The following is a 27,306-nucleotide window of genomic DNA, read 5'->3' as shown; positions in this document are numbered from 1 at the left end:
ACAGAAAATACAAAGACAGGCAGTTCTCTGGGATTCCACAGTTTTATTAATTGTTATTCCTATAACAACCGCAATTTCATTATCCCCAAAATGGGAAACCAATATTACAAATTATTCATCATAATTATTCATACACTTCCTAAAAAGAGGAAATATGGAAAGTTAAATCTGCAAGTTTAGAGGAGATATTACAATTCCCTCTTAAAGGAAAGCACAGTGTGTTCAATATCAAACAGCAAAGATCTGATATCGTTATATATATATATATATATATATAAAATTATATAGATGTGTGTGTGTGTGTATATATATATATATATATATATATATATATATAAAATTATATAGAATAGAGATTTGTGTGTGTGTGTGTGTATGTATATACACACACACACACACACACATGCATACATATATATATATCTCAGATATCACATATATCAGATAAACACAGTGAGAATCTTTTCGTAATGCGTCATCTGATGGCATAAATATGTTCTGCACATTGACAGTCGCAGTGATCCATGAATATTGATTCAGTCTCTGGTTATGTTTGTCGTTATGAAACCTCCATGTGACTCCCTGACGCTCCAGAGACTGTATCCGCCACCAAACGCTCCCGATTGCCGAAAACCTCCGCAACTGGAGACACAATAGAATACAGTGAGCAACAGACAAGCAACACATGAAGAAAAGCCTCATGGCTGGAGACTCTATATACATTATACACACACACACACTATATATATACACACACATACCGGCAGCGACGTCACTGATGTCCCAGACGCGCAGTCCGTCTCTCTGTCCCCCGAACGCATAGACGAAGGGAAGATCGGGACAGCAGGAGCCGCAGAACAACACACCCTGACAGAGAGAGAGAGAGAGAGAGAGTCCTGTGTTAAAGCCTGACTTCACACACTCCTGCCGCTCGGAGAACAGAGGTACTCTACCATCTTCATGTCTCTGGAGTGGATCAGGTTGGGTTTGTCTCCGAGAATGTCCCAGATCTTCACGTGTTTGTCCGCTGAAGACGTGACGAGACATCCGCGGATCTGACTGCTCAGGTCCATCCCTGCGCAGAGGTCACACCGGGGTCACCAGGGTTAGGTCAAGGTTAAATCATTTTGTTGTTGTTGTGATTTTTATTTTATTTTAGTACATCAAGTTTAACTAAAATAAGAAATGTTGCAGAAATAATATAAGTTTTTTTATATACATTTTGTTTCAGTACATTTATATACTATTAATTTTTTTAATATTTATCAATACAATAATAATATTAAAAATAAATCAATAATATAGTTTTTATTAATATTTAGAATAGGTTTATTTTTATTTGAATGTTTTAGTTACTTTTATTTTTATTAGAATCGTTTTTTTAATTATGTCTTAATGGTTTTTAAATTTTTACTTAAGTTTTTTTTATATATATATTTTGAATAGTTTAATTTTTTTCTGGTTTCATTTTAATGTTTTAGTTTTTTTCCTCATTTTTATAATCTTTCTCTTAAATATGTCTACATGGTTTTTAATTTTTATTACAGTTTTTTAAAATATTTTGAATAGGTTTTATTTGTATATTTTCTGTTTTCATTTTAATTTCAATACTTTATTATTTTTTTAAATATGTCTACATGGTTTTAATTGGATATATATATATATATAAAAGTATATATATATATATATATATATATATATATATATATATATATATATATATATATATATATATATATATATATATATATATATATATATATATATAAAGTTATTTAAAAAAAAAATTCATTTTAATTTGATTGAATTTCATTTGCTCCTTTTTTTTTTTTTTTAAACTAAACTGATTTTTTTTAATATTCCATTTTATTTCAGTCAATGCTTATTTTATTTAAACATTTTCATGGTTTTATTTTTAGTTAATGATAGTATCCACGAATATGTTGGCGATTGTAGTGTTATTGATATACTGTTATTGTTTTTATTTTAATTTAAGTTAAAGTGTTAGTCATTTTGTTGCATTTCTTTTATTAATATATCAGTTAATGTTTATTTGAGGAAAGGAAAGAGTTATTTTCCGGACCTGAAACCTCTCCGTCGTGAGCTCTCAGCGTGAACACGGCTTTATCCGAGCGAGCGTCCAGACAGTAAATGAAGCCGTCGTCTGTACTCGCCTGCAACACACATCACACGTTACTCCAGGTCAAAGTTCACATTCAACATCCCGAACGGCTCAGTTTCTCACCAGGAAGTGACACGGAGAGAAGTGGTCCCAACAGACACGCTCCACCTGTCCACTGAAGCGCCAGATCCGATGGCTGTCGTTCGGACTTCGGCAGTCGTACAGAACCGCTGACCTGTGACACACAACGCTCTGATTGGTCAGGCTCATTCGTGCTGCGCTCTGATTGGTCGAGTCATACACCAGTGACATCATGACCTACTTGTCATATGATCCACTGATGAGAGTTTGAGCCTCAAACGGGTGAAACTTCAGCGTCTGAACCTGTGATGGATGATCAGAGAATATGATCAGAATAAACGGACTCTCATGAAATACTTGATTCTGATTGGTCAGTTCCTTTAATACTTGATTCTGATTGGTCAGTTCCTTTAATACTTGATTCTGATTGGTCAATGGTGTTGGTTAAGCATTTTCTGTAATACTTGATTCTGATTGGTCAATTCCTGTAATACTTGATTCTGATTGGTCAATGGTGTTGGTTGTACACTTATTGATTTATTTGGTGTTTAGCTGTGTATAGAGCATTTTAATGTACAATCAGCTGATCAATAATGCAAAATAAGCCTCGGCAGATGTGTGTGTGACTAAACTATTAGAAATTAATACTTTTATTCATAAATGATGCATTAAAAGCAACATTTATAATGTTACAAAACAGTCTTTTTCAAATAAATGCTGTTCTTTTGAGCTCTCGCTTCATCAAAGAATCATTAAAACCAATATTTACACAAAAATATGAAGTAACACGACTGTTTTCAACACTGATAATAATCATAAATGTTTCTTAGGCAGCAAAATGATTTCTGAAGGATCATGTGACACTGAAGACTGGAGTAATGATGCTGAAAATTCAGCTTTGATCACAGGAATAAATTACATTTGAATGTATATTCACACAGAAAACAGCTATTTCACACTGTAATAATATTTCACTATTTTAACTGTATTTTTGATCAAATAAAAGCAGCCATGTTGAGCAGGAGAGACCCTGGCGTGTGTGTTTGTACCTTATCCGTGTGTTTGGAGAGGGTCGCCGCTGGTTTTCCCTTCTCCAGATCCCACAGGATCACAGTCTCGTCCGCAGACGCGCTCGCTAGAACATTCCTGCAACACACACACTCCATCAGTCAGTCACACGAAGGAAAGCAGTTCAGGAGAAGGTTCAGGAAAGCTTGAGACATGTCACCTGACCAGCCGGTTCCAGGACAGATCCAGCACAGAATCCGAGTGTCCGTCGACGGGCTCCGCCGCCTGGGAAAGAAACCCACTTATACACATTCATAACGCAAAATTGAACAAAATTTTAAAATGGGCCATGAAATCAAAATGGCCGAATTTTTTTTTAATGGAATATTGCTGTGTGTATTATGAATGATTCATCCGAGCACAGCATTATTTGTTTAAATTCATATTCCTCGTAATCTTGAATCAGAATAACTTCCCCTCCCTCTTCCAGTGACATCATCTCTTCTCTGATCACGAGGGCGGGGCTAAACCTGTCACTCACATGAGATCAGCCAATAGCAAACCACAACCGTCCAATCAATTCCCCACAGACAGAATCAAGCCCCGCCCACATTTGTTCTTGTTCTATTTCACTCATATATACGGCACAATAGGGAAGAAAACCTGTGCCGACTTTAATCATATAAGCTACCTCCGTTTTTATTGTTTTGTATGATATTACAACATCAAGTGTTTCTAACCTGCAATTATGAGTTAATGATCAATGATATTAACCAGTTGGATAACTGAATGCACTGTATCATGATGGATCAAGCACCTTCTTTGCTTTCTTCTTCTTCTTCTTCTTCTTGCTGCCGAGTGAGAAAGCCGGTTCTAAACAGTCCACGACATCCAGATCCCAGACGTCGATCACCGGCGTCATGTTTCCCACCGCGGCGTAATTCCCTGGAGAACAACACATCAACACACAGTCTTTAGCCCTATTCGGACGGGACTAGTTTAACATGTAGAGGAGGGGTAAAGTAATAATTCCCAGAGCTTCTCTGTGATTTTAGTCCCGTCCGAATGTGCATCTCAGTGATCATGACGGACAATGTCAGAAAAGATCACGCCGACTTTTACCTTCAGTAAAAACATCCGGAAAAATGACCTCAGGAAATGCTAATCCCGTGCGAATAGACCCGCTGTAAATATGAACGTAAATGTTTCGTCATTTGGTGTTTAAAAGTAGTTTTTCAAGTATGGAGACGCTTGAAAAAGCATCAGTCGCGTTCTAGACGCTGGAACGAGTCTGTGGCAAAACTCAAGTGTTTCACACACACCATTCAGATCAGAGAGAAGATCGAAAGCACTTGTTAGAGAGATCTTTTAGCGTTAGCTAAGTGCCTATTACCAACACAATCCAATCTGAAGTTAATTAATACATCGTTCGACCGGACATAACTGTTTTATATATATAATATAGGTTATATGTGTTTGCGCAAGTGATATCAGGAAACAGCGTAATACGCAAATCCAGTTCCTCTCTCACTTCTGCTAGTTTACTGAGATCCCGTGCGAATTGGCCTTTATTATTACAGACATCCTGTGGTGAAATTACATTACTCCATCTACCCTGGTAAAGTTAATCCTGTCCGAATAGGGCTTTTTCATGCACTTTACCCCCTTCTTTTTCAATCTTTTAAACCCTCAAGCAAATTTTCCTGCAATACAAGATATTTTGGTAACACTTTACAATAAGGTTAATTGGTTAACATTAGTTAACTACCTTAGTTAACATGAACTAATAAACTGCACTTATTCAGCATTTATTAATCTGTAATCTTAATTTCCTAATACATTATTAAAATCAAAGGTTGTATTTGTTAACATTAGTTAATGTACTGTGAACTAACATGAACAAAATTGAACAGCTGGATTTTTATTAACTAACATTAACAAACATGAGTAAATACTGTTACAAATGTTTTGCTCATTGTTAGTTCATGTTAGTTAATATATTAACTAATGTTAACTAATGAACCTTATTGTAAAGTGTTACCGATATGTTTATATTCAGATCCTCACCGTGTCCTTCCTCTGGGTTGGGGTCAAAGTTCAGCCACTCCACACACAGCGGATACGCGGGCAGCAGGACGTCGTGATGCACGTACAGAGAGTCTTCCTCAGAGTTATACACTGAAAACACACACAGTGAAGGAACCATAAACTGACGAGATCTTCAGGGTTATTATATAACTGGAACTTAAACAAACAAAAAATGTGTTACTTGGAATAAAATAAATGTTAACCTCACTGTTGCCAAATAACATTAAGTTTAATGTTGTTACTATCAAATTAATAAAATTAATATGAATGAAATTTCTCATTTCTATGTGGTTTCACTTGATTAATATCAAATTTAAAAAAATAGATTTTAGCAATTGATAAAAACTTAATAAAATCTATATAAACATTTCTCATTTCCATTTAGTTTAACTTGATATCAAATTAATTAAATGGATTTAATCTAAAAACTACATAAACTCTAAATAAATTATATACATTTCCCATTTTTATTTAAACTTGATTAATATTAAATTCATTAATTTTATTTAATTATAACAAACTTTAAATGATAAACTACATAAACATTTCTCATTTTCATTTAATTTAACTTGATTAATATACTTGATTTAATACAATTATTTTATCGAATAATTAAATAAATAAAAACATAGAAAAGAGTTATAAATATATAACTAATAAATAAATAAATAAAGAACTAATAAAAATTACAAAACACGCAAGAAACTTACTTTAATAATTATTTTTAAAAGGGAAACTTATAGAAATATTATAGAAAAACTATAGAGTGTGTGTGTGTGTGTATGTGTGTGTGTGTGTGTGTGTGTGAGTGAGTGAGTGTGTGTGAGAGATGCAGGTCACCGTAAACATCCAGGTTACAGCAGTCTTTCTCCGCTCGTCCTGCTAGAATCAGGTTATCTGAGGATTTAATCTGAAAATCCTCACGCTCGTACTGATCCTACAAAACACAGCGCTGGTCAGACATAAACATAAACACACACACACACACACACACACACCTGACAGCGATGATCGATCAGATCAACGGAAAACATAGAGAATTGAAAGGAGAGAACGCAGAACTCCAGAAAGTGTGTCATCCATCAAGTCAGTGTGTGTGTGTGTGTGTGTGTCCTCACCGTGTCTTTGAGGGTGATGTAAGGGTCTTCTTCATTGGTGCCGAACACTGTCAGTCCCGCCAGACTGTCTCCAAGATTAGATGTCGCTGCACAAGAGAAGAAGAGCTGAAAATCTGCATCACCTTCATCCTCAAATATGACGGATAGATGCACTTTTCTGGGCTTCAAAATCTCATTCACTGCCATTATAAAGCTCAGAAGAGCCAGGATATTATTTAACATAACTCTGATTGTGTTCGTCTGAAAGAAGAAAGTCATACACACCTAGGATGGCTTGAGGGTTATGGGATCATTTATATATTTGCGTGAACTAACTCTTTAGGGCAGATGAACCAGTCAGGGAAAGAATAGCGTGTGCTCTTCATCACATACCGATGTCTTCTTCATCATATTTGTCGAGTCCGTACTCCGCAAGATCATCCTCTGCCTCGTTCACATCTTTCTCCTCTTTTAGTTCTTCACTATCAGTCGGAGCTGCTGATGCTTCTTCACTGATGTCCAGACCACTAACCACACCTTCATCAACCTTCTCATCTTCATCATCATCATCATGATCCCTGGAGAAATCACAAAGAGGTTTCCTCAAATTAAACAGCTGAACATATACAAAATACATATTTTATTAAATAATAATTTTCACTCAAAAATTGCTGGAAAAATCAAAGCCTAACCAAATTTGAAGTTTATATCACAAAAACTGGCCTCGCTAAAAAGTTTTAAAGTGAAACACAGGGTAAAATGGCAATAACAGGACACTGGTATTTGACAGGATCATATTGGCAATATTATTATTGCTACTGTTAACCAGTTTTAAATTGAAATGTGTCTCATTAAGTGTCAGATTCAGTCTGAGCGGGTAAAACTCACTGTAGCTCATCTTTAGCCTCTGATATGATGCGCTGCAGCTCTTCTTTGCTCAACTCGACCTGTGATAAAGATTGTATTCGAGTTACACGTGTGCGACGCCACAGAAACAAGCAGTTTAAACTCAGTCACGTGACAGACTCACTTTATCAGGCGTTTCTTTCGCGATTCCCCGCTTCACCCAACCGACACAAGTTATTTGAGAGCTCATGGTTGATTTGTACAGATTTATGATGATAAAACACAACACGAGGATTCCCCGAGCTGCAGTTGTCACCGCGACGCACAGTGATGACGTCACAGTCGCGCCAGGCCGCAGAAATAAAATTGCCTAGAGCGGAAAGTTGCGCTAGCATGCTATGTATGCTAGTACTAGGATAGTTCACATAATAAATAAAAATACTGTCATCATTTACTCACCCTAATGTTGTTACAAACCTGTATGAATTTCTCTCTTCTGCTGAACTCAAAAGAAGATATTTTGATTAACTAATAAGATGGCGTGGATATCTATTATTTTGTCATTCTAATTGATCAAGTATGAGTAACGTTAGATATTAATTAGCAAACTATTTAAATGAAATTATGTAAACGATGAACACTGTACAACATTAACAATTTATTTTTTATATAAAAAATGCTATTGTCAATATATGTGCAAATATACGTATATTTGTAAACATTGTATTGTACAAAGAGGTAACACACAAAAAATGGAATATTCACAAACACACAGAGCATGATAGACATGTTAGCTTGGCTAAAATAGTAACAACAATAATAATAAACAAGTTAATTTATGGCATCTTGTGCTCACAGTGTCCTGTATGATTCTGATATTACCATAATAAACATTACTTATAAACACAATATTCATATAGTACTCTAAAGTAGTTTAACAAATCCAAAAACATGGTATTACCGCTGTAACATTAAGGCACTTTTTTTTTTTAGTATTAGTATATTTTAAAAAGCATTAAATGCTCTGTTTATTTGATTTGATGTATAAACCTCACATTAAAAAAACTTGATTTGACAGCATAATACTTGATAGTCATTTAAATTCTTTAAAAATATCTTGCATTGTGCTTATACCAGATTTTGCACATTTAGTTCAATAAGAAGTGATAAAGATCACATACTTGTTTTCATAATATATAATACTTAAGTAACATCTGCAATAATATGCATTGCAATGGATTGTCAGAACAAAAGCTATTGGTTTTTACGAGTCGTCTGCAACAAACGAAGAATTATGACAACATATCTCACTTGGCAAAAAGCAATTTCTAAAAAATATTAAAACTAGTGGTTTTAAGATGTGGGCTCCACACAAAACCTGTTTTCAAGGCATATTTCACTCGGGCACATTATACACTCTGTCCGGGTAAAATGAAAATGACTATGCAAACATTCTTGAGCTTGTTTGTTTGAGGTTTAAGACGCATGGATCTGAATATGAGGCGTGGGACAGGGATTAAGGGCGGCAAATGTAAGGCTTCACAGCTTCAGGTCCAACTCCAACTCCAACTCCAACTCCGGCTCTTCAACCTGGTTCTGAAGCTTGTCAGTGACGGGCTTCATGAGTTCCTTAAACTGCTCGATGTGGGTTTCATGCAGGATCTTCTGCGTCAGGTAACGCTCCCGCTTGATCTGTTCTTTCAGCGCTTCCGGCACATCCGGTATTATGTAGGACAGCATGAATTTTGAGAAATAAACGATGTGCTGAGAAGAGAACAAAACAGCATATTTAGAACATTAAAAACACAAACACAAAGTTTGTTTCATGAGGTAATCATTGGGCGCATCACATCTAGTCACCTACCTCAACAACAATCATAAAAGCCAGTTTGGCAGCAATGACGTGCCAATAATATATGCTGAACTCATATTGATTATGATGACTGGGAGGATTCCTGAAATCTCGATACCTGAGAACATAACAAGAGCAAATTAATACATCTGTCAGTGTTCAAATATATCAATGTAAAATCTTAAAGTCCCCCTGTAGTCAATAATTTTATCCCTTAAAACTCATCTTTGATCACCACAATGGCATATTTTGATGTTTTTTCCTGTGAAAAAAACAATTATTCATGCTTTAAAATTGCTGGAATGTAACTCGACACCCTTGCCTCATTTAGTATTCGCGTTTCTATGAATATGCAAATAAGCCCCGCCTCCACTCACTCATACTCCAGTTCATGTATCGGAATGGTAATGCGTTTTATGTATCGCTCTCTACAACGTCGGACACATATCGGTAATTAATATGATTAGCCTTTTGCTTGACTATGTTATCAAACAGATAATACTGTGTTGCTAATGTTACACAAACCATGTTCCCGTTCACCATCTCAGAGTCAGGCAGCTGCGTTCTAACAATCATCAGAAACGTTATGAACGGTGGAGAAATCCATCTAGTTCATCATAACATCGTTATATATATCATACACCTGCTATATTGCTAAATCTACCCGATTTTCCATATCAGCAGAAACATATATGGGGATAACCTGGCTTCTCTTGAGGCTCCCCTGCTGTTCGCTGTTAATGATATGCTAAAGCCCGTCGGCACGTTGATCTGATTGGTTACAAGGTAGTTTGTGACATCAGAAACACCAGCGATTTCAAAGCGTGTTTTTGAGACTGTCTTTGGTTCACTGCAGTTTTAGGGAGAAAATACTCAGCAATGCTGTTGATTTATGAATTTGCACATGATTTGTCTTAAAGCATATTAAAAAACAACACAGACATATAAACAACATTAACTAGTTAAAACTCCACCTTAAAAACTACAGATCAATCCGACCTTAACATCTGTTGCCACCAGCCATATTATTAGACAAGCTTTTGCTCTTTTCTATGCAAGTCTATAGAAGTAATGTTTGGGTAGTTTTATATAAATGATCCACACATACAGGTGTTGCAGGTCACTTATAATGCGACACAAGGTACACACTTGTTTAGATAAATCTATGAAACATGCATGCTGTGTATTAAACTACGAGCGAGCTGTAATTCACAAATATAACATGCTGTAATAACTGGTGATGTTTTACAAGCTGACCGGCATGTGGTGACGTTGGACCAGTACAGATTGATGTCAGTGGTGTTTGGTCTGCTCGTGTTTGTGAAGTCTGCAACGTTGAATACAGACAGCGAGCTGTTGATGAAGCCCGCCATGGTGTGGTCTGATCCGCCTGTGTAAGGGTTCACAGAAAACGCCCAGTAATAAACCAGCCGAGGAATCATGTCCGAAGTGAAGGCAATGATGGCAGCCTGGAGAGGAAAACAACCACAGATGCAGACAGTGAGTGAACATGACCTGAATCAGACAAGTTTACAACTTCTAAACTAGGGCTGAGTATTGACACACATTTTGAGATTCGATTTCGACTCACAAACTTGTGATTTGATTCATTTCTGATCTTAATACAAAGTGAATTGATTCATTTGGAAATTTATCAGGTACAGTCCAACAAGTAAAACATTTGAATATAATGTAATATATTATAATAGCAACTACTTCAATTCATTTTTTGAAATATAAACACTTGAATGGTGGACGTCATAAAAACTAGTTTTCATGACGGATTTAGTAAAGTGCAAGAGATGAACGGTTCATGTGCCACATTAAAGAGCATCAAAACAACATTTATTGTTTGAATATCATAATAGAATTGACAGAATTTGAAAGCAAATTAAAGTAACCTTCTGTATTATCCTTTTATTTCTCACAACTTATTTAATTTTCATGTATACGTATATTTTTATATTTGTTTTTGTACTTTTTCTTTTTTTAAATGAGCTGAAATTTACTTAATTGTTACCAGAAAATTAATTTGAATTTTCATGTATATCTATATTTTACAATTAGTTGTACTTTTTTTTAATGAGCTGAAATTGACTTTATTGTTACCACTGGAGTTCCCCAAGGCTCAGTCTTGGGCCCTCTTTTATTTATTATTTATTTGCTGCCCTTTGGACACATTTGTGTTTATATGAAGAAAGAAAGTCATGTACATCAGTGTATCAGTGTCAATGGGATGAGGGTGAGTAAATAATGATAATTAATTAAAAATAATTGTCATTTTTGGGTGAACTATCCTTTTAAGAATCAATATGGGTTCATCAAAATGAGAATCGATTAAAATATTTTCAACCCACGTTTGTGGCCACTGCGAGAATCGCCACTCCCTGTAGGATCGGCTGCCAGGCTCCAATGTCCTGGGCCTTTTCCGGAACTATCCGACGGAACTGAGTAGTGATTTTCCAGGCGTCCACACGGATTTCACATAGATTGTTGATCAGTGCCAGGAGAGGAGCCAATGGGAAAGATGCCACAAACAGAGTCACAAATCCAAACTGGATCACTGTGGGAATGCAACAGACAAAAACACATTCAGACAAAAGTGTTCAGGCACTCACAGCTGATTGGATGATTAAAATGTGTGCGCAAAATCTCACCCATCTCCAGGTATTCATAAAACAGGCCGAGCTTTCCTATTTGCTGGAGTTGATAGTCCTGTTCCCAGCGAGGAATCACTTTTTCTGAACCCACCTGAGTGCAACGACGAAATATCAGATTCTTCAACCACCTAGAAACATGATTGTTTATTAATTGCTGTGGTTTTTTATCTGCTCTATGAAAGAGTTAATAATTCAAGTCGAGCCAAATTGATCATGATGTTAATGTTTATAATATCTTCAAAATGGTCTCATTCGCTGTGTGAAACTCACGGAAAAAGGACTTCTTGTATATTGTTCCAGACGGCCTTTCCGGTCATGATGATTGACAGCTGTGTGGTCAGCTCAGTCAGGCAGCCGCCAGGATCACACTGAATGCAATAATGTTTCATGTTATATGAAATAGACATGAACCAGACTTCTCACTTATGCATTTTATCCAAAGCCACTTGCATTGCATTCAAGGAATATCAGTTGATGAATGTTGTTATATAAAAATCTAACTAATGACATACCAAGTCATATTTATTGGATGAAAAGCTGAAATTATGACATTAAAAAAGTTACGATTCTGACATAAAAAGTCAAAATTCTGACTTAAAAAGTCATTATATACTTAATCACAATGACACTCATAAGATTGAAATTAAAAAGACAACATATGTCATTCTATGTCAATCATGAATTTTTCAACCAGAATTTTGACCTTTAAAGTTGGAATTTAAACTTTTTAATGTCATAATTTCAGCTTAGTAATTAGTAATTTAGTTCCTCGTCATCTCACAGAACTCTCTCACGTCTCACCTCCTCGTTGCGGAACTTCCCGAACCAGTAGACGGGCTGTCCCGGGAAGCCCACCACCTTTCCTTTGAAGAAAGCGATGTAGAAACAGGACGAGTAATAGTTCACAAACTGAAAGAGGAACATCTTCAGCGTCAGGCTGTTCTCGTACTCCGTTTTGGTCCGCGGCAGCTCTGAAGCACACAGAATGAGCCACATATTTACAGAGAATCCTATAAACACTTTTACTCAGTATGAAACTAAAGTAACTAATGCAGTTAATTACTGTTAACACTTAGGGCCCTATCATACACGTGGTGCAATGCAGCGCCAGGCGCGACACAAGTGTTTTTTGCTAGTTTCAGCCTGACGCAGTTATCATTTTCACGTCCTGCGCCACGTTGTTTAAATAGCAAATGCATTTGCGCCCATGGGCTTCTGGTCTGAAAACAAGGTGTTGTAAGGTTTGAGGGCGAACCAAACACAAATGAATCTTCCAGGTGATTTGTTCAAACATAATTCCACACCGAACTCAACATTCCAGACCACAAATCACCAATCCAGAGCCATAAAATCCAGGCTCCAGCCAGTCTACGCTAAGAACTTTATGGCCATGCAAGCAACTAAAGTAAGAACATTGTCAATGTTAGATGGTTTGGAAAAAGACTGATTGGTTCAGAGATGGCAAAGCTCAGTGCCCGATCAAGATAACGGCAAAGGTTGCTTGATCCCACGACATATATACAAAACAGACCTCCTTCTTCTTAAGGAACTCTGAATGACCCCAGGGTTGAAATCTCTTAAAACCAAAGAGACTGAGACTTTACCTATAAAAATACATAAAATCATCCCAAAACAATTCTTGATGGACTTATAATCAAACATCGTTCAACTACATAATTCTATACTGTGTCTACAACCTATATGTGTGTCTAATATGCTTAGATCCCATATATAAGTCATGTAATTGTTGTAACTATTAGATGTTTGAATGAAAGTGTGTCTTGTTTCCTATCAGTATGATCGTATGTTCTTAATTCAAAAGATGGCTTGACTGAAATCTGTGTAAAATGTTACGTATTCTTATAATAGTAATGATGTCTAAACTGTGGCCTCTGTACTCTCTGCTAGAGCTTGGAGAGTAAGGAGATCACAGATAACGCATGATTTACGATGAGAAGTGAAGAAAATGCCACCTCTCAAATAAAGACGGTGTCTAATTGGTCAGAACTCATCCAGGAGGCTGGACAAACATTTGAGTTTAAAATCTTAGGACCTGAACAAAGCTTTGGAGGGGAGATAAAGAAAAAGTAGATTCAAAAACAATCATGGAGAAGCCATGACGGAGTAACCAGACAGACCAGTAACCATGTAGACGAGCAGACAAAAGAACCCAAATCAAGATCAGAAGAACATGGGTTAAACAGCTTCATTCAAGCCATCTAACTACTCTCGTCTCAATTTTCTTTCTTTTCTTAGTTTTCTTTTCTTTTCCGTTGTGAGTCTCGGTTCTAAGTTAAGTTTTGCGGCAAAGTTTCGGTCCACGATTCGATTGTATTTTAAAGAGAAGTGTTACTTGTGTTATGTGCTTACGAATTTAATGTCTTAAACTGCTGATCTAAGTTACCTTGCTAATACATAGTGTTTCACTATAGTTTGGATATTTATATCCGCTGCAGAGCTGATAGTTGCAGCCGGTTCAAATGAACCCTGGACGAGTCATTTGCTCGGCCGTAATAAGTGATTCTTTCGAATTCCCTATAAATTAATCAATAATTCCTTTTGAGCTAAATTGACCTGTCGGAATCACTAAATTACGTTACAGTGTGTTCTGGCGCATTGATGGCGTGTTGCTATTTTGAGGCAACTAAAATAGACTGAGCCATTGACCAACTGAAACCTGGTCTAAAGTCAATGGCGTAGTATTTTTTTTTGTTATTTGAAAAGCGCATTAGTAAAATGAGCCTATAGGTGGGTCCACAACGCACGTACACTTATTACACACACAGGGACAGCAGCACACAAACATGCCGAATGATTACAAATAGAAGGATTACAATGTAAAAGATTATTATTGTGTACATAAAGATATGGTGGAATCCGGCTTGTCCCGTAGATGGTCTGAGCTTTAACCTCACGCACGAGCAGATCCGTTTCCTCGCTAGAGACGCGTTCAGTCTTTCCACTTGCAAATTCCGCCATGTAAATAGTGAATCCGCCATGCCGCGAGCGCAACTGGCTTTTAAAGGGAATGGGAGATGAGACTCTGGTTGGTTTTTTGCATGTTGCGCCCAAAACACACCCATTACTCATTAAGAGAATAGAGACAACCCTTTTAGACCATGCACCGGGAGCGCCGACCATTTTTCCCGTCGTTAAACTAGCAAAAGTGGATTCAGACATGTACTAAGTGCACTTGCGCCGTGCGCTCTAGACCATGCGCTTAGATCAATAAAATAGGGCCTTTGTTGTCAAAAAATGTTTTCAAGTCAAGTTAATTCAGCGAATCCCTGCTGTAAATCATCAAACTACAGCGAAATCTGTTACCGAAATCTGTGATCCAGATGGCAACTTTTTCGTAGACATTGTTGAGAATCATGATGATGATGAAGTTGATGATGGAGGCTGTGATGGAAGTGGCCACCTGAGGGGTGACGAACTCTTTGAACGGCTCCAGCTCCTTGTGATCCTTCAAACCCGAGCGCAGCTCCATAGAGAAAATGATAAACATCGCCAAGCGATACACGATCACCCCGACCACTGATGCTATGATCAACAGAATCTACACGAGATCATAAAAAAGCAACAGAGAGATGGATGATGCAACATGAAATGACATTGAAAACAATGCGTAATGTGAATGCAAGTGATGATGGCCTAGAACATGTATTAGACTAGGCTTTAAATGTATGATGAGACTGAAAGTGTAATATTACCCAGAATAACACAGTGCTGATGCCACATGTCACTCTCATGCACTTTCCACAGGCCGTGTACGGCACCTTCTCAATAGACTGTATAAAACAAACACAGAAGCACACTGCATATTTAATGCTTTTTTAAGCTTACTTTTGAAGTCAAACACCTAAAACAATGAATACAGCCCCTGCATCCAGTGAAACTCACACCTTTGTAACAGGGTTAAATTTTTCATGGATGCATTTGGCCTCGTATTCGGGTCGTGGCTGTTCCTCCTGCTGAAGAAACTCCACCGTGTCCCAATCGTGCTCCAGCACGGCCTGGTATCGTTTCCAGAACTCCAAAAACAGTGTCACTGTGAAAGATAAAACACATTGCATAAAAGATGTACCAAGTCATATTTATGAGATGAAAAGCTGAAAGTTTGACATTTAAAGTCAAAATTATGACACAAAAAGTCAGAATTATGACTTAAATTCATAATTACGACATTAAAAAGTTAAAATTATGACGTAAAAAGTCGAAATTGACTTAAAGTTTAAATTATGACATACTAAGTCAAAATTACTAAATCGAAACTATAGCATTAAAAAGTCAAAATTATGATAGTCAAAACTGACATAAAAAGTTAAAATTATGACTTAAAATAATAATTACTACATTAAAAAAATCTAAATTATGACATACTAAATCGAAATTATGACATTTAAGAGTCCAAATTATATATTAAGTCTGACATAAAGATAACGTATATATTGACTTTCTATGTCATAATCATGTATTTTTCAGTCAGAATTTTGACCTTTTCAGTTATAATTTCAACTTTTTAATGGCAAAACGGCAAAAAGCTCCAAACATATTTATGCAATGCACCTAAATGTTGGATTACAAAAAATTGCAACACTTTACAATAAGGTCCCATTAGTAATACGTTAACTAATGTTAATAAATGGAACCATATTTTAAAGTGTTGCCGAAAAAATGACAGTTGCATGTAGCTTGCTGGTTCTCGGCCAGAATAAGCTGAGCCTAGTATGTTGATGTAAAAGCATTGTTGATGCAATGTTGAGTAATCAAAGGTTTAGCATAATGAGGCTAGGATTAGGGTTCAGAAGTGCATGGGATCATGTGACCAGTGTAGGACATCATTACTCACCCCAAATAGACATGAAAACAGCAAACACTAATGTCCCATAGTTATCAAATATACACAGTCTCTGTGGAGGAAAACGAGAACAGAAACACATTATCAGTTTCAGAACAACAAAAAGGGAGTTTCACAAACAAGTTAAGTCCTAGACCAGACAAGAAATCTCCAAATCCTCCAGAGTAGACGTTGTGAAATATGCAACATGTGTAAAGAGCACTGATGTTTTATCATAAGTTTGCATTATTCTCAACAAAAACCCGAAAGGATTTTTCAATTGGCTATTGGATTATGGCAGAAAATAAGCTCTGTGATCAACAAATGCTTATGATTCTTACACGTTCTGTTCATCATCATGATAATCTTCACAAATGAACACAATTTAAGGCCTAAATACAACTGGCAGTAGTTAAAAGCTAAACGTAGGCTATAAACAAACTACATGTCACATGACTTCAATCAAAGACTTTAGATGTTCAAAAATGGTGCACTCATATTACTTATAAATGGGAGAAAGTGCAATAAACAATATGGCGGAAGGTCCCGCCTTCTAAATAAAACAGCCAATCGCTGATTGATAAAGTCGTCTTATATGACATTTAATGTCCTCAAAGACCTCCCTAGTCCTATTTATTTCATCACACAAGATTTCAAATGTTGGTTTGGTGGTCCTGAAATGCCTGAGCCCAAGTCTGTCACTAAAATGTTTGGGAATAATGACCTCCCAGAAGCATCTCACACAATTGCGTTCCCAAACACCAGCCATCCGATTGCAAGATAACACGACAGTGTTTATTATAGCATTTAGTCATTTATGATGATATATGAAAAAATAACCACAGACTGCAGCAATTTACATTTTTATTACTACAAATTTCCCAGGAGGAGACGATTTTGTTCTCTTGAACACATGGGATGGAATATTTTGCAGATGTGTTATGCAATATTTCAATTTTGCACACAAGTTAAATTTGCAACTTTGGATGGAAACATGGCTATTGACTTCAGGACAATGGAACCGGAAGTGCTAAAATGCTTGTTCCTGGGTTTCGGCCAAGCGGCAACCTTCCTCTCTCTCTCTTGAATCCAACACGGAAGTGACTTAAACGACAATTCACCGACTGGCCAATAGAGACCGGCTCCAAAAGAGAGTCAATCCCATAAACCCACATGTTAAAATGGCCAACTTTACAGCAGAATTAATTTTTTTGTACAGCCTGATGCAAAAAGTGGTTTTGGTCTATATTGCTAATTTTGCCCTTCATGAAAACTGTGAGGGGGGTGCATCCAACTCATCCATTTAAATCATATTAAGCCTTAAAGTTCTGCATAATTAAGGGCGTGGCCACTTGAGTGACAGGTGGATTGCCGCTGATGTCACTACTAGCCGTTTGTCTGCTGTCTGTTAGCGTCACGTCACCTCAGCTAATCCGCCTCGCTGCACATTTTCGTTTATCCGGGAGTGACGCTGCCAAGATGGCGACGACTGGCTCCGCCCACTTTGGGCTTCAAAAATGCTCTTCAGAAACATACGGGTGACGTCACGGACTCTACGTCCATATTTTTTTTACAGTCTATGGTTTTGACCCAGAAGCACTTTATTTGAATACTCACTTTAGAGGACTCACACGTGATGTTCAGCCTCCAGTACTGACAGTTTTTATCACACTGCGGGCACATGACAATCTGTCCACCAATCTCAGGGTCGCACACCTCTTTGCTGCCCAAACAGAGTTATAATCAGTCAAAGCACATTGTAAGTGCATTACAACTACTGTGAAGTGTATCAGAGCATAACGGCGTGATGTTATGAGTGCTGTACCTCCATGTGCTGCTCTCTCTGGTTCTGTATCCGTATATGAAACAGCCGAGGCCGACTGCAGCAGCGAGGGACAACATGATCGTGTAGAAACCCAACCAGGCAAAATAAATGCCGATCTTCTCACCGAAATACTTCCTGAAAGCAAGATCAGGTGCATATTAACGAAACTGAACTGTCTTCTGTAGAGCTGCTTTATAGCTGACTCAAACTCATTTCATGATTGATGAATTTGCATTAATCTAGAGGGAAGCAGAAGTCAGAATAGAGACTACAAACACAAAACACAAACTGCACGAATGCAATAGTCTTCTGACACAAACACACACCTGATCAGGTTCAGCGGCTGCATCTTGTAGAAGCTCTTGGGATTCGCCCACTCGTTGTAAAGCAGAAATCGTTCATTTGGGCAACTGGGCTCTTTAGATTTCACATTAAATCTGCACTGTTACAGAAATCACAAAAACACCAGCAAAAAGCACATTAGTGATCATTTAATACTGCAGTAAAGGACTCATGCATCACCTCTGTACATAAACTACATCCAGTTTAAACTACTTTTTTGGGTAACAACTTTTGGTAACACTTTATTTTACAGTGTCCTTGTTTCATATATTACACGTACTTACTATAGTAATAACAGTATATTATGCATAATTACATGCAACAAGCCCTAAATCAAACCCTAATCCTAATCCAACTTTATAGTAAGTACAAGTACAAGTACATGTATAATAACGCTGCAACAAGGACACCTTATTTAGGTGGCTAGTTAGTTATTGTTTTTTATTATTTATTTATATTTACACAGGTTTCTTGTACACAGGTTTTTTTTTTACACAGTTACTGTTGAAATGTATTATTTATTTGTTTATTTATATGCATTTAAAATATTTTTGATTTATTATTTGATTTATTTTAAGAATTTCTTATGTTTATAACAAATTTATTTAGTTAGCTAGAATCTTTTTTATTATTTATTACACACAAGTATATTTTATAGTTTTAATTAGTATTTTGAATTAGCTTTTTTTTTAACTTTTTTTTTGTAGATTAATTGTAGTAATTTTTATGTAATTTTGTAATTATTAGTGTTTTTAAACATCACTATTTAGGTTAAATTTATTTTTAATATAAATATAAATAATATTTATGTTTGTGCTTAAACTTCAGTTAGAAAGTTTCATTTAGTTCAAGTTTTTCATGTTTTATATATATATATATATATATATATATATATATATATATATATATATATATATACAGTGAGGAAAATAAGTATTTGAACACCCTGCTATTTTGCAAGTTCTCCCATTTAGAAATCATGGAGGGGTCTGAAATTGTCATCGTAGGTGCATGTCCACTGTGAGAGACATAATCTAAAAAAAAAATCCAGAAATCACAATGTATGCTTTTTTAACTATTTATTTGTATGATACAGCTGCAAATAAGTATTTGAACACCTGAGAAAATCAATGTTAATATTTGGTACAGTAGCCTTTGTTTGCAATTACAGAGGTCAAACGTTTCCTGTAGTTTTTCACCAGGTTTACACACACTGCAGGAGGGATTTTGGCCCACTCCTCCACACAGATCTTCTCTAGATCAGTCAGGTTTCTGGGCTGTCGCTGAGAAACACGGAGTTTGAGCTCCCTCCAAAGATTCTCTATTGGGTTTAGGTCTGGACACTGGCTAGGCCACGCCAGAACCTTGATATGCTTCTTACAGAGCCACTCCTTGGTTATCCTGACTGTGTGCTTCGGGTCATTGTCATGTTGGAAGACCCAGCCTTGACCCATCTTCAATACTCTAACTGAGGGAAGGAGGTTGTTCCCCAAAATCTCGCAATACATGGCCCCGGTCATCCTCTCCTTAATACAGTGCAGTCGCCCTGTCCCATGTGCAGAAACCCCCCCCAAAGCATGATGCTACCACCCCCATGCTTCACAGTAGGGATGGTGTTCTTGGGATGGTACTCATCATTCTTCTTCCTCCAAACACGTTTAGTGGAATTATGACCAAAAAGTTCTATTTTGGTCTCATCTGACCACATGACTTTCTCCCATGACTCCTCTGGATCATCCAAATGGTCATTGGCAAACTTAAGACGGGCCTTGACATGTGCTGGTTTAAGCAGGGGAACCTTCCGTGCCATGCATGATTTCAAACCATGACGTCTTAGTGTATTACCAACAGTAACCTTGGAAACGGTGGTCCCAGCTCTTTTCAGGTCATTGACCAGCTCCTCCCGTGTAGTTCTGGGCTGATTTCTCACCTTTCTTAGGATCATTGAGACCCCACGAGGTGAGATCTTGCATGGAGCCCCAGTCCGAGGGAGATTGACAGTCATGTTTAGCTTCTTCAATTTTCTAATGATTGCTCCAACAGTGGACCTTTTTTCACCAAGCTGCTTGGCAATTTCCCCGTAGCCCTTTCCAGCCTTGTGGAGGTGTACAATTTTGTCTCTAGTGTCTTTGGACAGCTCTTTGGTCTTGGCCATGTTAGTAGTTGGATTCTTACTGATTGTATGGGGTGGACAGGTGTCTTTATGCAGCTAACGACCTCAAACAGGTGCATCTAATTTAGGATAATAAATGGAGTGGAGGTGGACATTTTAAAGGCAGACTAACAGGTCTTTGAGGGTCAGAATTCTAGCTGATAGACAGGTGTTCAAATACTTATTTGCAGCTGTATCATACAAATAAATAGTTAAAAAATCATACATTGTGATTTCTGGATTTTTTTTTTTAGATTATGTCTCTCACAGTGGACATGCACCTACGATGACAATTTCAGACCCCTCCATGATTTCCAAGTGGGAGAACTTGCAAAATAGCAGGGTGTTCAAATACTTATTTTCCTCACTGTATATATATATATATATTTTTTTTTTTTTCATTTTATAACAATTTTTTAAAATAGTTTTAGTAAATTATATTAACCCTAACTGTGACTGGGGAAAGTATGATGATATTTTCACCTGTGGTGTTTGATGGTTACTTACATCATGTAATGGATATGCATCTTTGTACACGCCTCCGTTCAGCAGTTTGGAGAAGCCATACTTCTTCATGTTTCCTCTGATGATTTCATACGGAGCTCGGTTGAGGACGTAGTATGCCTGTAACCAACGGTATATCAGTAAGAGACAGGTGAAGGTAAAGTGCGAGCAACTCTTAGATCCCTATTTTAAGGATCTAAGCGCATGGTCTAGAGCGCACGGCGCAAGTGCACTTAGTGCGTGTCTTAAATCCACTTTTGCTAGTATAACGACGGGAAAAATGGTCGGTGCTCCCGGCGCATGGTCTAAAAGGGTTGTCTCTATTCTCTTAATGAGTAATGGGTATTTTTTGGGCGTAACGTGCAATAAACCAATCAGAGTCTCATCTCCCATTCCCTTTAAATGCCAGTTGCGCTCGCGGCATGGCGGATTCGCTATTTACATGGTGGAATTTGCAAGCGGAAAGACTGAACGCTTCTCTAGCGAGGAAACGGATCTGCTCGTGCGTGAGGTCAAAGCTCAGACCATCTACGGGACAAGCCGGATTCCACCATATCTTTATGTACACAATAATAATCTTTTACATTGTAATCCTTTTATTTGTAATATTCGGCATGTTTGTGTGCTCTGTGTGTGTAATAAGTTTATGTGCGTTGTGGACCCGCCTATAGGCTCATATTACTAATGCGCTTTTTAAATAACAAAAAAAATACTACGCCATTGACTTTCGACCAGGTTTCAGTTGGTCAATGGCTCAGTCTATTATAGTTCCTCAAAATAGCAACACGCCATCAATGCGCCAGAACACACCTCATTTTCAGACCAGCACGCCTATGGGAGAACAGATGGGTGCAAGTGTATTTGCTGTTTAAACAACGTGGCGCAGGACGTGAAAATGATAACTGCGTCAGGCTGAAACTAGTAAACAACACTTGCGTCGCGCCGCGTGTATGATAGGGCCCTTAAGATGTTCAACGCACCATTCTGCTCCTCATGGCTGGCGTGAAGAACTGATCTCTGTCCTTCACGTGAAAACGGTTCAGCTGGTCCTTCCTGAAGGGGGCCGTGAAGAACTCCATCTCTTTGACAATGACGTCTTCGCTGGGGTAGAAGTGCTTGGTGAAGCAGTTGTACCCCGAGGATTGTGGGGCCAGATCATTGGGCTGGATGGGCAGTTTGATATGCAGGACTTCAGCGTAAGAACACAGCGTTTCAAAAGGCATGTGCAGTTTCACATAGAACATTTTCTCATCTATCACCTGTAAAACACAGAGAGTAGGGAAACTTCCTTTGTCTAAAACAATAGCATTCCTGCAGATCAGATCAACAGGTTCAGACAAGACCTGCTGTATCCTTCCTGAGAATCCATATTTACTGGTGGAACTGATATAAACCAGGAATAAATGAAGCAGGAAATTACAAGAATGTCCATAAGGATAGAGGAACTGCGGGTCTGATACTTATGGAGGAAAACATCTCTAGGGGAAGTCTTATTTAAATGTGCGATTAAACAACTTACGGATTGTGTCGCCTCCAATTCCACACCAAAATCCATCAGGCTTCCTTCAAAACACTCTCTTCGTCTTTGCTAGATAATAAAATGAAAAAGGAGAGAAGAGATAAAACTCGCTGTTTTTGCTGTGTATGAATGACGATGACGTTGTTAAGAAAATAGTTTGGAGCTTGAGTTAAATGTTGGGTTTAGTGATTAAGGTTTTTAGTATGTGTGTGAATCTCACAAAATATTACTCATTTAGGGTTTAAAGGAGACATGAAATGAAAATACACATCAAATGTTTATTGAAAAGAGAAATAACAATATTGAGGCATCACAAAATACAACAAAACAGTAACTATATATATATATATATATATATATATATATATATATACATACATATATATATATATATGTGTGTGTGTGTGTATACATATGATTGTATATACATATATAGTGTGTATATATATGTGCTGTCAATCGATTAATCGCGATTAATCATGACTAACATAATAGTTTGTTTATATGTGTATATGTGTTATTATATATGTGTGTTTGTGTGTGTATACATATACATGTTAGCACACATATTGTTTGTAAACAAACTTTTATGTTAAATTCGATTAATTGCGATTAATCGATTTGACAGCACATTATATTTATATATATTTTGCATTGTTAATTTTTTTCATAATGTTTAGTGACAGACTTTTCTCTGGTTACGTAAGCAGGAATTCTTTTATCAGTTTAGTGAACTTAAACTCCGCCCCTACCATATTTTGAGTGCCACGCCCACATCTCAACATCCAATCAACAACCGATGCATAGATCCAAGTCACTTTTTTCCACCAATAATGCGTTATACTCAGATGTATGTCACAATACAGAAGAAAAGATCTGTTGCTACTTCCGTTTCATCGTGACTTTAGGCATTAAGGTTATCGTTAGGTTAAGAGTCGAGGGCTAGCAGTTTATATTAGTCATGAAGATTAGTAAAAGTGTTCATGTGACCTTGACTTACTTTTCTCCTATAAATTGAGCCTTTTTTCCCTGATGCAGTTTTAGACTCATCCTCATAGACCAAAACAAGGTCAATCCTTCTTATTCCATCGTTGAAAAACAGTGAGTCTGGGTTTCCATTGAAATCAACCTGCAAACGACAAACTGACATCACAGGAAGCTCAAAGTCATCTCTAGTCATGCAAAAGATCCTTTATGAAATAAAAGGCTGTTAAAGTTCCTTAATAAATGGCTTTGAGCTACTGAATTAATTCTCCTAAAATTCTTCTAGTTTTGTCTTTTTCAAGATGGACTGAAAAGACACAAACCTGTTTCACTTTTGGCGCAGCTTCACCATCTGGTCTAGATTTGTATGTTGGCGCCTGTTCAGAATAATCTGGGAAAAGGTTGGAAACATCCAACAGGTGAATCACAACTTCTGTGATCAGATATGAATCTGCAGCCCTTGCCGATGATAACTAACAAGTAGTAATACATCAACATACTTAAATTAATTATCGTTTTACATAATATTTTCAATGCATACACCATTAAACATTTTTCCCTTCAAACAAATCAAATGACATTACACTCGGCATGTGAACACTTTGGAATTCTCTGATTTAATGTTTACTTACAGTGAAGGGAAAACCCAACCAAAACAAACTAACAAGAGAGCAAAGCATTATGGGAAACATTAACTCAAATCAGATGTTGCTCGGCTGGATGGAAAATGTCTATAGCAACGGCCTGAAAACAGCTCAAGGAAAACTCATCTGTCCCATCACGCCTCCACCACACAAACTTATTCCAGCTTATGAAATTAAACTGTCCATAAAACAGAGCAGAAGGGCTGACACAAAGGAAAATCCTTAGTGCATTTAAGACGTGTATTTGTCCAATGAATATCACCATATATTATTAATGAAAATACGTGTATTGAATCACATTTCTGTGCAGTTCTTGCAGTAAAATGCAACAGAATCAAAAGTAGGGCAAAGGAACTGACATAATTGAGCATTAATATAGACACACAAAATACATAAAAACACATGCATGCATTTAGTTTGAATCAAAAATATTGTCAATATTATCAGTAAAGACAGAGTGGATGGTGGTGAAGTGTGTAACTTGTCTTTCTGGTTAGGTCGTTTTGTATTGTTTCGGGCCTGACATATGCAAATGTGTTCTTTTAATATGTATTCTCTGCAACTGAACGAGTTGGAGCACATTATTTATGCGTTTATAGCTCTGAAATACAACTGATGCCTTCTTGTAGCTCACCACACCTGCTGCACCGAAAAAGAAACTAAACGTGTGATTCCAGCTAACAGGCAACCGTCTGTGAACTTTTGATAACGTTCTGGCAAGGTTTCTCGAAGTTATGAACAAACATTTTTCCAGAAAAAAAGAGTTAGAAATAATAAGAAAATAGGGGGAAACGTTTCCCCGAAATGTTTTAGTTACACGTAAACACGTTAGTACACGTTTGTGTAACATTTCTTTTATAATGTCACTGGTTGTTTCAGAACGTTCAGAGAACATTCAAAAGTAACATTCCCAAAATATAAGCAGAATTCTAAAATGGAACGTTCGCATAGAAGAAGAGAAAAAAAGTTTTAAAAGTTCAAATAAATAGAATGTTGGCAAAACGTTCTTAGAACATATGTTTGTAAGCCAGGACGTTGTCCTCTTTCTCTCTGAATCATGTAAGATAGCGATATATTGTTGTAAAGATGCCGAACTCACCCACTTCAGACATTAAACCAATCTCAATATCTCCGTTCTCTGTTTCTGAGTCCAGCTCATTAATGTCATCTTCTACTTCAGCCATTCTTAAAACTAAGCACAAAAAAAAACTTTGAGAAAGCAACGCAACATGTAACAGATAATAACAGGAGTCCGTACAGCACAGATGCGCAGCAGCAATACAAAGAATGACCGTAAAAAAAAAAAACAGAGGGTGAAAGAACAAAATGCGTGAAGTTTTCTCTGCCAGTCCGAACTTGCTGAGACGGAGTAGGTGGGGTCGGAAGAGGGTTGTAGGGGTATTAGCTGGCAGACAATTATTGCATAACAATTTGTTGCTGCAGCTACTTGATAGTTTACGCTTTTGCAATAATTCTAGACTTTTGAGTTTGACCACAGGTTTATAGGCCTACATACAGACAGTTCATGTCTATATAGGTAGCCTACTTTTTTTTTTTTTTTCAGAACAAGTCATTGTTTATGTTTTTTCTATCACTAGTTAACGCATTTATTAAAACTAGTAACTCTGCATATTGTTTGGTTAAAAATAACTTCAAACGATAGAACGTATTTGCGCACTAGGAACGATTTCCGTGTCTTCGATTTCACACGGAGTGTGTGCACGACGGAAGTGAGCTTTAGCACCTTTGATATCTTGTAATCCTTAATTATGTATAATTTATTTGTTCAAATACGAGTTTATTATACATAGTGGAAAACTTGATGGTGATGCTAGCACCCAAATGCGTCAGTCTACAAGCACAATATATGAAAATGTCATGATTAGGCTAGAAATCTACCTTTACATAAAACCGTTGCATTTGAATTTAAGAAGATAATGTGGTCTTAATCTAGCCTTGGTGCTCTGAATTTGTATGGCTAGTGTATGGAAGTTGTTTGATTAATTTCTTGTCTTTCATGCACTGCCGTGGGAAGAAATTACCACAGAGAAAAGGTCTAGTCAAGCTGCTCCAAAGTTTATTGTTCAGCTGTCAGATTATATGCATTTGCAGAAAGTGGTAAAGGTGGTTTATCCTTTATCATCATCATTATCGTCATGACATTGGTCGCATCCAGACCTGAAAACCGCGACGTTCCTGTTTACATCTTGTGCCATTTCCTGTGCCTTATGATGAACTATAAAGGCATTCAGGCATTCAGCGTGAGACTCAGGAGTTTTCACCGTTCTCAAGACAAGACAGAAGTAACTTTTGATATGAAACTAAGTCTCAGCTTCAACCGAGGAAAGACGTATAAAACAATAATTACAATTACAATATATAAAAACATCAATAAGTGTATTAAATAGTTAAATTAAATAAGGTCTTATTAGAATTATATTCCTTTAAGTTACACTTTGGTTCCCTCTAGTGCTGCCCTGAAGTGCAGTGCCAGTTTTCCATCCGCCCACTACAGATAATGCAGATGACATCTCAGTGTAATTAAGCAGCACATATTCCATCCCATAAACAAACTAAAAAAGGCTTGATGTTATCCTTTGAGCCACAGAGTTTGTAATGTCATAACAGTGTTTATTTCATTTCAGTTAGTGGCGGTTCTAGAGGGGGTGGGCGGGGGGGCCAGTGCCCCCGTGTCACCAAGCTTGGCCCCCCTAAATTTGGAATCGTAAAATCACACCAAAC

General features: G+C 37.1%; 2 protein-coding genes across 2 annotated transcripts; both read right to left on the bottom strand.

The window, feature by feature from the left end:
* Window positions 1-23: 23 nt before the first annotated feature.
* On the bottom strand, window positions 24-7,582 carry pwp1 (PWP1 homolog, endonuclein). The gene is made up of 15 exons (XM_084111294.1): window positions 7,427-7,582; window positions 7,285-7,343; window positions 6,790-6,974; window positions 6,418-6,503; window positions 6,140-6,236; window positions 5,279-5,389; window positions 4,029-4,156; window positions 3,432-3,496; window positions 3,253-3,349; window positions 2,445-2,506; window positions 2,246-2,357; window positions 2,084-2,174; window positions 954-1,075; window positions 762-867; window positions 24-642 (listed from the first exon to the last, which is right to left on the bottom strand). Exons 1-15 carry the CDS (start codon window positions 7,490-7,492, stop codon window positions 560-562), a joined length of 1,470 nt encoding a protein of 489 aa, XP_083967420.1. The 5' UTR covers window positions 7,493-7,582; the 3' UTR covers window positions 24-559.
* A 298-nt stretch (window positions 7,583-7,880) lies between these two features.
* ano6 (anoctamin 6) lies at window positions 7,881-25,924 on the bottom strand. The gene is made up of 20 exons (XM_084112829.1): window positions 25,664-25,924; window positions 24,244-24,311; window positions 23,937-24,065; window positions 22,937-23,005; window positions 22,398-22,676; window positions 21,421-21,537; window positions 18,746-18,861; window positions 18,420-18,554; window positions 18,212-18,317; window positions 16,607-16,667; window positions 15,660-15,805; window positions 15,468-15,545; window positions 15,079-15,313; window positions 12,556-12,725; window positions 12,025-12,122; window positions 11,752-11,882; window positions 11,452-11,657; window positions 10,352-10,563; window positions 9,107-9,212; window positions 7,881-9,006 (listed from the first exon to the last, which is right to left on the bottom strand). The coding sequence occupies exons 1-20, from the start codon at window positions 25,746-25,748 to the stop codon at window positions 8,782-8,784; spliced, it is 2,772 nt and encodes a 923-aa protein (XP_083968955.1). The 5' UTR covers window positions 25,749-25,924; the 3' UTR covers window positions 7,881-8,781.
* Between the last annotated feature and the right edge of the window lie 1,382 nt (window positions 25,925-27,306).

The sequence above is a fragment of the Abramis brama genome, assembly GCF_963993115.1.
Source record: "Abramis brama genome assembly, chromosome: 4".
NCBI lineage: Eukaryota > Metazoa > Chordata > Actinopteri > Cypriniformes > Leuciscidae > Abramis > Abramis brama.
Note: the sequence above shows the minus strand (reverse complement) of the source record. Positions and strands in the feature narration are given on the sequence as shown.